This window comes from Symphalangus syndactylus, chromosome 5 (genome assembly GCF_028878055.3).
Source record: "Symphalangus syndactylus isolate Jambi chromosome 5, NHGRI_mSymSyn1-v2.1_pri, whole genome shotgun sequence".
Lineage (NCBI taxonomy): Eukaryota > Metazoa > Chordata > Mammalia > Primates > Hylobatidae > Symphalangus > Symphalangus syndactylus.
In genome coordinates, this window is record NC_072427.2 from 70,998,915 (window position 1) to 71,011,996 (window position 13,082).

General features: G+C 40.7%; 1 protein-coding gene across 6 annotated transcripts in view; it reads right to left on the reverse strand.

The window, feature by feature from the left end:
- TMTC1 (transmembrane O-mannosyltransferase targeting cadherins 1) overlaps positions 1–13,082 on the reverse strand; it is a 282,362-nt gene that overhangs the window by 64,683 nt on the left and 204,597 nt on the right. For all 6 annotated transcript variants that reach the window (XM_055280247.2, XM_055280243.2, XM_055280245.2 and 3 more), the window contains one exon: positions 8,001–8,114. In XM_055280247.2, the coding sequence (XP_055136222.1) occupies positions 8,001–8,114 (114 nt within the window). The remainder of the gene's footprint in view (positions 1–8,000; positions 8,115–13,082) is intronic.

Here is a 13,082-nt window from a genome sequence, read left to right on the forward strand (position 1 = left end):
AAAGCAAAACCAAACAGAACTTGAGAAACTGAAAGGAATTTATTCTGGCTGAAGCAGAGAATGGAAAGGAGGAAAATAAAGGACAAGCAGCAGGTTTTGGGGAGAAGATGACCAGTCGAGTTTGAGGTGCAGAGGGCAATTCGTGAAAATGTCCAGCTGGGTAGATGGCTCTGATCATCAGGGGAAAGATAATGGTAGAGTCATAGATTTGAGGGTCAACCAGCATATACACAGATGCTAACAAGCCTTTGGGACTGAAGAAACCCCTTAAAAAGCAAAGATTGAGAAGAGAACACGGTGTAGGCAAGGAGGAGAGGGTCCTGAGAACTCTTCCATTAAGAGTTGGTGGAGGCAGGACAATCTAAAGAAAGAGCAGAAAAAGCAAGAGAGCATGGGGTCACAGATGCTAAAAAAGAATTACTTTGAGGAGGAGGAGTGGTCAACAAAGTCCAATGCTGCTGAGAGTTAGGTAATTTGATGCCCAAGCATGGTCCTCTGGCTTTATCTGCACGGAGGTAGCTGGTGACCTTGGGGAGAGCAGTTTCACAGGTGGGGAGGGAGCTGATGCCAGAATGCAGTTGAGTAATGAGAGAAAATAAGGAAGACATTGCAACTTTCTGGGAAATTTTGACACTTGAAAGGTAGGAAGGAGATAAGGAAGCACACAGATGAATGGCAGGAGGAGGAAAACAAGAGATACAGACAGGCTCGGTTCGTTTGTTTGTTTGTTTGATGGTAGGAGCAACTAGAGAATATTTAAATATTAATGGGAAAGTGCCAGGTGAAGGGGAGGAAGCAAAGGATTTAAACAGAGGATTATAAATAAGCTCTGAGAAATTGGAAATTATGGAACCTTGAGCAGAAAAGAAGAGATCAGCCTTAGGCGTGAAAGACGAGCAGGGTAGTAAAAGAGGAAAATCTGAATTAATCAGGGTTCTCCAGAGAAACAGAAGCAACAGGATGTGTATATTTACATTTAGGGAGACACTTATCCTAAGGAACTGGCTCTCATGATTGTGGGGGCTGGCAAGTCCAAAATCTGCAGGGTAGGCGGCAGGCTGGGGACCCAGGGAAGAGCTGCAGTTAGAATCCAGAAGGCAGTCTGTGGGCAGGGTTTCCTCTCCTTCCAGGGAAGTCTGTCTTTTTCTGTTAAGTCCTTCAACGGGATGGATGAGGCCCACCCACATTCTGGAGGATAATCTGCTTTACTCAAAGTCTACTGATTTAAATGTTAATCTCATCCAAGAAGTACCTTTGTAGGAACATCTAGAATAATGTTTTACCAAATATCTGGGTATCATGGCCCATCCAAGCTGACATGAAATTATCCATCACAAGTCTACCCCTTGCCAATCTAGCACCCAGGAAGAGGAAAAAGATAGAAGTAATTTAGGATCTTCTGCTATTGATGGCGTTTAGGTTTTACATTATACCTCAGTTACCTTTTAAAACATTCTAGGTAATTCACATACTTTAAAAACACAGTATAAGGCTGGGTGGAGTGGCTCACGCCTGTAACCCCAGCACTTTGGGAGGTCGAGATGGGTGGATCACATGAGGTCAGGAGTTCAAGACCAGCCTGGCCAACATGGTGAAACCCCGCTTCTACTAAAAATTCAAAAATTAGCCAGGCGTGGTGGCAGGTGCCTGTAATCCCAGTTACTTGGGAGGCTGAGGCAGGAGAATTGCTTGTACCCAGGAGGCAGAGGCCACAGTGAGCCGAGATTGCACCACTGCACTCCAGCCTGGGCAACAGGAGCAAGACTCCATCTCAAAAAACAAACACAAAAAACCACAGTATAAAGAAGTTTATATGTAGCATTGTTCTATTCAACAAATATTTACTCAGTGCCATGTTCCTGGCACTCTCCTTCATGCTGGGGATAAGGACAAAGATTTCTGCTTTCGTGCAGTTTACTGGGTAGAGGAGGGACACAGACAATTAACAAAATGATAGGTGAGTAGAGCGGAGGGTGATAAATGGAGAAAAATGAAGCAAAGACGGGGAATAGGGGATGCTGGTGGTGCTTGTGGTCTTCAGTGGGGTGGCCCAGGGAGGCCTCATGGAGAAGCCGATGACACATATGAGGAGTGCTGAAGGGTGTGAGGGAGGCAGCCATTGAGGTAAGGGGGAAAGGGTTCTAGGAGGAGAGAACAGAACGCAGAACCCCTGAAACAGGAAGGTGATGTGGCTGGCATGCATGTGCCTGCAGCCCAGTGTGTCTGGAGCCAAGTAAGCAAGAAGAGTAGCAGGAGGTGGGTCAGGGGAAGTAAGGGGGCAGGCGGTGCAGGGCGAGCATGGAGGCTGCTGCAGGGCCTCCCACTTTCCCTGTGAGTGAGGTGGGGTGGCTGGAGCCTTCGGAGCTCCAGATTGCTGTGAGTGGGGCTCCAGCGGGGATGGTCTTGAACTCCTGACCTCATGTAATCCACCCATCTTGACCTCTCAAAGTGCTAGGCCACCCCACTGAAGATCCCTGGGGCTGCTATATTGAGAACAGACTGAAGGGAAGCAGGGCAAAGGTGAAAACCACAACACCAGTTAGGAGCATATTGCTGCAGTCTAGGTGAGAGGTGGAGGGGACAGTGGAGGTGGAAGGAGGTGGTCGGATTCTGTGTGTGTTAGTCACATTTACTGAGGGTGTCATTTCCCTCATTGCTTAAGGATATTGCTTTAAGTCTTTTATATGAATTATCTTGTAATCCTCCAACCCTATGCAGTAGGCAGCATCCCTATTCTCATTTTTAACAGAAAATCTCACCCTATTTTGCTAAACCTGCCATATTTACTTATACAAGAAATCACAGCTGGTTTAAAGTTCCCCTTCAAGGCTGAAGTGCATATTCTCCCGGCTGCTAGGAGTGTTGGCTGCTGGCAGCTCAGAGTCCAGCTCCTCTCTGGACATTGCTCTCAGCCTCAGGGAGTTGCCTCCCCAAGGCCAGACTCCCGTCCCGGATGCAGCGATTGGTTGAAAGGGGGGTTTAAACGTAAATCTCTTGCCTCCATTCATGACAGCTCTAAGGGGACATCCCAGTTCCAGAGCTCCCCATGGGATCAGCTGAGGCCTCTGCTGGAACTGCGTTCTACTCAACATCTCCTCTCTTCTGCTGCCCTGGTGTTCCCGAGGGTGTTCCTTAATAAACTTCCTACTTGCAAATCTTTGCCTTGGATTCTGTTTTCTGGGGAACCATACATAAGAGAGTTTTTAAAATGAAAAAGTGGTCTTAGATAGCCAGAGAAAGTGAAACTTTTCTAACAACAAATTATGGAGATTTCATTTTGAAATTCAGTTCATAAGTATGGCCACAATGTGACTTAAATTCAGGTTTTTTTTCTAAATGAAATAATGTTTAATTTCCTGAGCTTATGAATAAAACTGCCAGATTTAATTAACACAGCATGTATATAGTGTGAATGTAATTTCATCAACAAGAAGCAACAAAAAAATAATTTCGTGTCTACTTGTGATATTAGAAAGCATATTTGAGCTTTTATACGTGAAAATACCATATCAGCTGAAGAACACATCTCCACTTGTTAAACCTGGCTAACAAATGGTATTGAAATTTTAATTCCTCCCAGAAATACATGGCAGCTGGTATCCAAGTCCACCTGTAGTCATAAGAGAGTTATCTTAAATGTTCACTTAAAATAGGCTGTGTGAAGGACTTTTTAAAATACTCATTGACTCCTGATTTTTAAAACATGTTCAAACTTCACTCCAAGCTGTGCCTTAGGGTCTGCCTTATTTTTTCTGTTTGAACGTGACAGAAAATAGTTTTATAAACAGCATTATTAAAAGGAATTATAATAAAGTAGTCTTACTGATACACTCAAGACATCAGCAAACATTGGTTAATTAGACATGGTTAGATTTCTTTAGATTCTAATGATATGGTGTCTCTTCAGTACTCAATCCTTTATTACTTTCTTTTTCCACATACATGTATTGCAGTCTAATGCAATGTCCTTACGAAGTTCCTGTGATCCATACGGGAGGGAATACAAAGAATTATATCAATAGGCACTATTATCATAATAAGTCTCTATGTTATGCATTAAGCATTCTAATCAGAAAGATTTTAGTTCTACCCCTTCCCATGTGTTAGGCAATTAAATAGTGAGTGGAGATTTCTTTTGTATAGGAGCATTAAAAGCACAATACAAAATTTAGTTACACCGGGAGAAAAGAGCCTGGTCTTGCAAAGTGATAGAATTTAAGTGTGAAAAGGAATTATTTCTATGGAAAATAAGTAAATGCTCTGAAAATGCTCAAAAAGGAAAGAAGTTCAAAAAATCACCGTTGAATTAGATGTGAGTGAAATAATTGTAAAAGACTGGAGGAGAAAAATCCGAAAAATCTCAGTCTACTCAAATTACATTGCAAATCTCTTTAAATTTTTATTCCAGTTTTAAATATCAAAACTGAGACTCATAGCAATGAATTATGGAGGTGGCTTTTGCAGATTCTAATCAGAAGATTCCTAAAGAGAAGGATTTGATTTGACATCAGAAGATTGGTGAATGGATGTACATTTGAAATTTCAGGGTAAAATAAAATACTCAAGAGTTTGCTTGTTTTATGATTCTCCATTTTTAACCGACTTTTTAAGTTATTTGACAAAGTACACACATGGCCAAGTGCACATCAATATCTTGACTTTATTCAGGGAGAATCACTATTTCTCTTTCGGGGCTTATTAGCTGAGGCATTTCTTGGGAGTTTTTGTGTAGGAAGGGCTGACTTGTTGGGTGGTCTCTGGACTTTCTACTCCCATCACACAAGGTAGAATGTTAGAAACCTTCTCCAGGGTAACTGAACGGTCAGAGAGCTCTGGAGGCCTACGGTAGATCTGCCAGTGGTTTTCTGAATCTCCAACATAGATAATCCCAAGCTTTATATTACTGCAGGAGTTATAAATGTGAGAGCTGCCCCTCACAGCAAAGCAAAGCTAACACTTGATGTTTGTTGAGGATTTAAGAAAAGGGTTTTGACATTTTTCTTTGATGATTTGAATCTTAAACTGAATACACGACCTTAGATGCAATATTTTCCAGGGGAGATTTTCTTTATACTACAGAAATATTATAAATGAGGTAAAGACGAAGGAGAAGTCAGTGACTTCTGCATTATTCAAAAAATAAAAAAATTTAAAAGAAGCAGAATATTCATGTCATACATAATTACTAACTTATTATAGTGCTATTTTTAGCATTGTAAGCCAGCCAAAAAGAGACTGGTATAGGTACAGCCCTTATGATTAATTTCACCATTGCCTTTGAGATCTATTCAGTCATTATAACCGTAATGGATAATTGCTGGAATTGATTTCAGATAATAGCGCCTTTAACCTTGCATTTCCCTAATCACTCTCTTTCTTGCTGTGTGCAAATATGAAAAACATCAGATACTCTAAAGTTGAAGCAGAGGTGGAGCAGCTGGGAGGGAGAGGAATCCCTGTCTCAGCAACTTCCACAAAGAAATAGCAACATCAAAATAAAGGCAATCTTCCAGTCACCAAGGATAAATAATCATCAAAATGATGAATAGCTCTGGTATTTTCCTTTTCCCTCTAACACAGAGTGACAATCTATTTCTTAAAAAACAACAACAACAACAACAAAAACACCCACATCCGTTGAAAATTCACCACAGAGGTATCCACACAAAAATGGTATTTTTAACCAGAAGTATTTTGAATCGAGTCTGAAAGCATAAACTGTTTCACTAATTACTATATGTAATATATTTATAGCTTTAATTGTTTTTCCCCAGGTCTCAAGGGACGTATTTCTTCCAGAAGCACAGTTGCTGAAGCAAACATTTATTTGTATTGTTTCACAGCAAAGAAATGGAAGTACCCAACCAGCTACTATAATTCTGTAAAATCAACTGCCAGAGAATTTTGTTTAATTTATACCTTTGCTCTAAGTTATGCCTGAGGGTCTGCCTTACTTTTCTTTTTGAACTTGACAGAAAATAGTCTGTTATAATAAAACCAATTAAAAAGATACTGATACATTTCCTACCAGCCACATAAGTTTCAGGCAAACTTACTGCCCTTTTCCTCCTTTCAAGAATGCCATCTAAAAGTGATAAATATTAATTAATTATTAAAGCCAAAACATACTTTATATGTACCCTTGAAGGACTATGCTTTTTAAAAAATGACATTTCCTCATTGCAAAAGGAATAGATGTTCATTGTGGAACACCTGGAACACACAAAAAATTATAAAGGAAAAAATCAATCTATAATCTCACCCACCAGAGATAAGCATTATGAACATTTTGGAAGCTGTCTTCCAATGAAAGAATAGAATTCTTGATTAAATCTTAAAAATGATCTTCTATTCTGTAATATAAAACTTCTTCAACAAAAAGCTTTGATAAGATTACTCCTCTGGAACTTATGTTTCTTGTAATATTTGGGAAAATATTTGATAGCAAACTTGATATCTACGGTTTAAAACTTCTGCCATATTAGGCCGGGTGTGGTGGCTCACGCCTGTAATCTCAGCACTTTGGGAGGCTGAGGTGGGTGGATCACTTGAGGTCAGGAGTTCAAGGCCAGCCGGGTCAACATGGTGAAACCTGGTCTCTACTAAAAATACAAAAATTAACCGACCATGATGGTGCATGCCTGTAATGCCAGCTACTTGGGAGGCTGAGGCAGGAGAATCACTTGAACCTTAGAGGTGGAGGTTTCAGTGAGCCAAGATCATGCCACTGCACTCCAGCCTGGGTGACAGAGCGAGACTCTGTCTCAAAAAAAAAACAAAACAAAACAAAAAAAAAACCAACAACAACAACAAAAAAACCCACACACAAAAACAAAACCAACTTCTGCCATATTTGCCGTATTAAATATTAAGTAACAGGTCCTAAAGTCTAAAAGATTTTGATTGATAAGCAATATGCTTGTGTAAATGTAACAATGACACTGTCAAAATAAGCCTTGAGACAATCCTAGCAGACACTTTAGTGAAATGCATGATTTGGTTGGTAGACGTACTTTAAGCATATCCTAAAGTGAAACCGTTTCAGAAAATTCAACCAAATGTAGGTAGCCAATCTGTGGAGGCATGAAAACATCTTCAAAGGCTTCTGTGAGCATCATAGTATTTAATAAAAGAGAGGATCAACCTTGCTTTATTTTGCCTATAATTGGAGATCGCCAGGCTATATTTAGTTATTATGTCTCCATGTGTTGAAGGTTAAGTACATGTATTATCTGGGATGTTTCACAGAAAACCATCTTGAAAGTCAGAGCTGCAATTCAAAAGAGTACCTGAAGTGGAAGTACCCAACCAGCTACTATAACTGGCTGGTTGGGTACTTCTGACTGGCTAGTTGGGTACTTACGCTTCTGATACTAGCAGATTGCTGCTAGTAAGGCAGAACTTAAATTTTTAGTTTCTCTTGAAGCCATATCTAAGGATATGTATAGTATTCTCTCTTCCATTGGAAGACTAGAAGGAGAATGTTAATACACACACACACACACACAAAATTAATGTATCCCCAACGTGGTAATCAATTGTCTTATCACTTTTTTTCTATTTAATACAACTTTCAGGACATTTAATTTCCATACTCAAAAGTCTTCATGGAAATACTTTCAGGCATGGGATGTCTAGGGCTTTCTATATGCATACCATTAAAATTCATTGCAATAAATATCATGAGAACTTACCAGTATGTTTTTGACAACCAACTCTTGTTTGCACGTATATATTCAACTGTGAGTTCATTCTTGAACGCAATGAAAAGTTTTACAAGGAAACACCAAGACTTACATGCAAGGTAGAGTTATTGCATTAATAGCAGACTTGAACACTGAGCCAAAAGACTTAGAGTCCAAAAGCTACCCCACCTCCAAGGATCAGTTTACTGTCAAGAGAAACAAACAAACTCCCCCTCCATATACTGAGAGGGCCAAGTGAAATAAACAACGGTCTTTGAAGCATCAAGGCCAACACCCTCCCTGCGTGGCGCTTACTTGAGAGCTGTTCTGTAATGGTAGATCGCTTCTTTGTTCCGACCTTGGTCCTTCAGGAAATTGGCATAGTTGTAGTGAACCTTGGCATTGTGGGGCAGGGTTTGAACTCCAGACCTAAAATGAATAAATGTTTAAAAAGAATTATTTAACAAAGAATATTATTGTCAGATTCCTTTATGTTATACTCAGTTTCATGAACCTGTATTTGAAATGTCCGTTGTATTCTAAAACAAGGCATTGTAGCCTACAAGAAGGCTTCCAAAATTCATAAATTATATAATTTACTAAACATTGCTTTCTATAGAAAACAACGGAGGCAGTAGAGTGTTATGTGTAGCTGAACAAGCATGCTAACTGTGTATGAACAAAATGCCCTTAGCATACAAACGTAGGACCTTTGTTGTGCCAGAGACACAGCTGGAGTCTGGGTAAGGCTCTGTCACAATTCCTGAGGCTTTTTTTTGGGAGCATAGGAGGGTCCAATGGTATACCTGAGAGCACATTGTACAACATGAGACACACACAACCTTGCAATTAACAAGCCAATCTGGCTTTCCTAATTTATGGTGCAAGGGGCAGATGCACCCACACTGGGGCTGCTGCAGAGATAGGCCCTGCCGAGGCTGATTACAAACGGTTTTCCTTCTAGGGAGAATTGCAGCATTGGGCCAGCCGTTTCTTCCTTTTGCATCTGTCTCTGGAGCAGGCTTCTTTTTCATGGAGACTTGATGAAACACCCTAAGTGATCTCTCAGTGCACAATAAAGAACCAGAGGAAAAAAAAAGATTTAATGGTTTTCGTAAAATGAGAATAGCTCATAACCACAACCTGCTCTAGAAAACATGAGATGTAACACGCAGTGTCCTCTATTCTCTGTCTTCTTTCTCTTTATTCTTTCTCGCCATTCTTGTTTCCTTCAATGTGGAAACCCATGCAACTGGTTAGTGTGAAAGACTCTCTCTCACTCCCCTCCCATCTACAAGGTCATCGCTTCCTCCTTGGTATTGCACAGTTCTCGGGGATGCTGTGTTGAAAGGAAAACACAGCATACTTCCAGATCTAGGAGTATACATGGGGACTCAGAAAGTCCTTAGTTACTCAACAATGGAGGGTGATAAAGTCAGGCTTATTTGAGATAATTATGACATGCCAGGCCCTCATATAATCTGTATGAACGAAAGTGGTGGAAAAAAGGCAAAAGTTAATGTAGGCCCAAGCAGAATCATTAAAAAGGATCAATTCCAGAAGTGAGATCATTTGATGAAATCAGTTTGCAAGCATTTCTCTAAGCTGAAGTAAATGGTACAGTTGTTTACCATCTACACAGAGTCTCTTCAGTACCACACACTGTGCCAGGCGCTGGGGATACAATATGGTTAGAGTCCCAGCCCTCAGGGAGTTTATGAGGGTGAAGAAGTAGGAGGAGGGGATTATAAAATGACATGTAACAATAGGTGAGCAGGGTATCAAGGAAGCACAGCATGCTTATCCCAGAATGGGATCAGAGGAGGCTTCCAGAAGGCAGTGAAGGTGAAGCTGAGACTTTCAGGATAAGAAGAAATGAAATTAGCCTCTGGAGGAAGAGGCAGCAGGATGTCCTATGCAGAGGCCCCCAAGAAAACAGAGCATGGGGCTTTTGAGGGACTGGAAGCAATTCAGAGTGGCTGGATCATGCTAAGTCTTAGAGTGGAGGGAGTCTAATGGGCTCTGTGAGTCACAGTGGAGACTTCTTGGGGGGTTATCTGAAGAGCAGCAGAGAATCAGTGCAAAGTCTCCAACAGAGAAGTGAGGGACAGGGTAGCAAAAGAGAAGGACTGAGCAGTCTTCTAGCTGCAGTGCATGGAGACCTCCTGGGGGACTGCTGAGGAACCTCAGAGAGGAGAGGAGAGGGAAAGGGAGGAAGGGGAAAGGGAGGGGATGGGAGTGGAGCAGAGAGAAGACGAGAGAAACAGAATAGTCAGAATTTCAGCAGGGGCCATAGGGAGGAACGGAAGGATTCAGGAGACATCCAGGAAGCAGAGGTGGCAGGTGGCAGGATAAGGTGATGGTTGATTCTTTGGAGAATAGCCCTGCATGTTCATGTCGATTCAGTTTTTTCCTTCCTCCATTCATTCATTCGCTTATAGATTTCCTTCTTTTTTTTTTTTAATTGAGATTGTCTACCAAAATAAATCATTACAAAAAGGATCATTATAGACTGGCCTCCCTACCAATAAGTTTTGTTGGAAATTAACCTTTCCCTATACTAAGCCTGGGCCAGTTTTTTTTTTTTTTTTTTTTTTTTTGTCAAATGCAGATATAATTATTCTACAGATAAGAAAATGAGGCTTTTCTGAGAGACATTAAAAACCTAGTTTAAATGGTCACTGTACTGGTCTGCTCAGGATGCCATAACAAAACACAAAACCCATAGACTGGGTGGGTGGATTAAACAAGAGATATTTATTTCTTACAATTCTGGAGGCTAGAAGTTCAAGATCAAAGTTATGGCTGATTTGGTTTCTGATGAGGGTTCTCTTCCGGCCTCGCAGACGGTCACATTCTAGCTATGACCCATATGGCATTCCTCGGTGTGTGCACACAGACACAGAAAGCTCTGGTGCCTCTTCCTTGTTTTATATGGGCACCACCCCTACTGGATTAGGGCCTCACCCTTGTGACCACATTTAACCCTCATCACTTCCTCACAGGCCCTATACCCAGACACAGTGAAACTGGAGGTTACAGCTTCAACATACGAATTTGAAGGGATGCAAACATTCAGTCCATATCAATCACCAAAGCCCAAGCTCTTAATCATGATGGAGGGCCAGCAGCAAGAGTAAGGCTGTCCAAACGCCACTGAGTGGCTGCGTCTACAGGGTTTACTTTCTGACTGATGCTTGTCGTCTACCCTGGGGCCCATCTGCCTGGGGTGATACCAACAATTTGAAGATGATACGAGGAGGGGTGGGAGCAGGAAGGGATTGTTTTATCCTTTGTAGCTGCTTCAGAAACAATGTCCACAAGATCACACAGCTAGCAAGTGGTAGGGATGGGACTTGGACCCGAGGAGTTTGGTTCTAGAGTTTCTGTTCTCTCACCTGAAGGAAGGTGGCAGGGGGAATGATAAAACATAGATGGATTTGAAGGCTATTTGGAAAAAAAACTCCTGCAACTTATTTGGATTAAATGAGACAGGCAGACAACTGATGAGAGAGAGGAAGGACTTCAGGATGAGAACCTAGTTTCTGGGCAGTTGTACTTTAATGCACTACCTGTCTCAGATTACATAGTTACATTTAATTTTTAATTTAAAGGTCAGATTAAGAGAAGAATTCCATACAATGTGTTAAAGCCGCTGGGGAAGTATGTTAGGGCATACTTCCTCGTTTTAGATGGGCGCCACCCCTACCTCAACTTTTGTTGAGCTTTTATTGAAATAACAGCCCTTGAGGACCGAACAAAGACTACCCCACTAAAATCCACTGGCTGGGAGCTTGAGGACCTCTCCAGAGGAGGGATCTGATGGGCACTGTGAAGCCATAGAACAGCCAAAAGAAACAGACCATCTGAAAGCAGCAGACCCCACACTTACAGCTGCTTCAGAGATTTAAAACGCACCACAGTGAACATGGGAGTACAGATATCTCGTTGAGATACTGATTTCATTTCCTTTGGGTAAACAGCCGAGGAAGGATTGCTGGATCACATGGTAATTCTATTTTTAATTTCTGGAGGACCCTCCACATTGTTTTGCATAATGGCTGGACCAATTTACATTCCCATCAACAATGTACAAAGGTTCCCTTTTCTCCACATCCACCCGAACACTTGCTATCTCTTCTGTTTATGATAACAGCCGTCGTAACAGTTCTGGGGTAATATGTCATCGTGGTTTTGATCTACGTTTCCCTGATGATTAGTGATGCTGAGCGCCTTTTCATACACCTGTTGACCATTTGCTTATCTTCTTTTCAAAGACGTCATTCAGGTCCTTTGCTCATTTTTAATCAGATTAGTTGTGGGGTTTGTTTTGCAATTTAGTTGTATGGGTTGCTTACATATTTTGGAAATTAACCCCTTATTGGATATACAGTTTGCAAATATTTCATCCCAATCCACAGGCTGTCTTTTCACTTTTTTGCTTGTTTCCTTTGCTGTGTGGAAGTTTTTTAGTTTGATGCAGTCCCATTTGTGTATTTGTGATGTTGCTGCCTGCGCTCTTGGTGCTGTATCAAAAAAATCATAGCCAAGGCCAATGTCGAGGAGCTTTCCCCTTATTCACAATAGCCAAGATATGGAAACAACCTGAGTGTCTATGGACAGATGAATGGATAAATAATTTGTGGTATATACACACAATGAAATATTATTCAGCCTTAAAAAAGAGATACTGCCATTTGCAACGATATGAGTGAAGCTGAGGGACACTATGCTAAGTAAAGCCAGACGCAGAAAGAAAAATACTGCATGATCTTACTTATATGTGAAATCTTAATAAATGAAATTGAACACAGAGAAAACGAGAATAGAATAATGGTTAGTGGGTGTGGCGAGGAGAGGAAATGAAGAGATATAGGTCCAAGGGTACAAATTTTCAATTATGCAGATGACTAAGTCTAGAGATCTCATGTACAGAAAGAGGGCTATAGCTAAGAATATGGTATTGTATATTTTAAATCTGCAAAAGGAGTAGATTTTAGGTGCCCTTACTATTAATACAAAAAAGAAAAAAACAGGTAACTATGGAAGATAATGGAGATGTTAAATTGCTTACCTGCAGTAATCATTTCACTGTGGATATGCATATCAAAACATGTTGTACACCTTAATTTTATACAATTAAAAAAAGGAAAAAGAAAGAACATGGAATAAAGAGGGTTGCTTCCTTTTTCTTTTTCTCTATTTTATTTTCTGTCTGAAAGAAGGATAAATAATATCATAAACGGTGTTGATGAAATTCTGGCTGCATGGAGAATACCTAAGGAGAACCAGCAATGCCCAATGTTGGCACCAGCTGAGGTTGATAAGATAGCCTGAAGGTTGTATATTTTTAAATGTACAGATGCTAAATTTTTTTCTTTTTTACCATATCTAGTG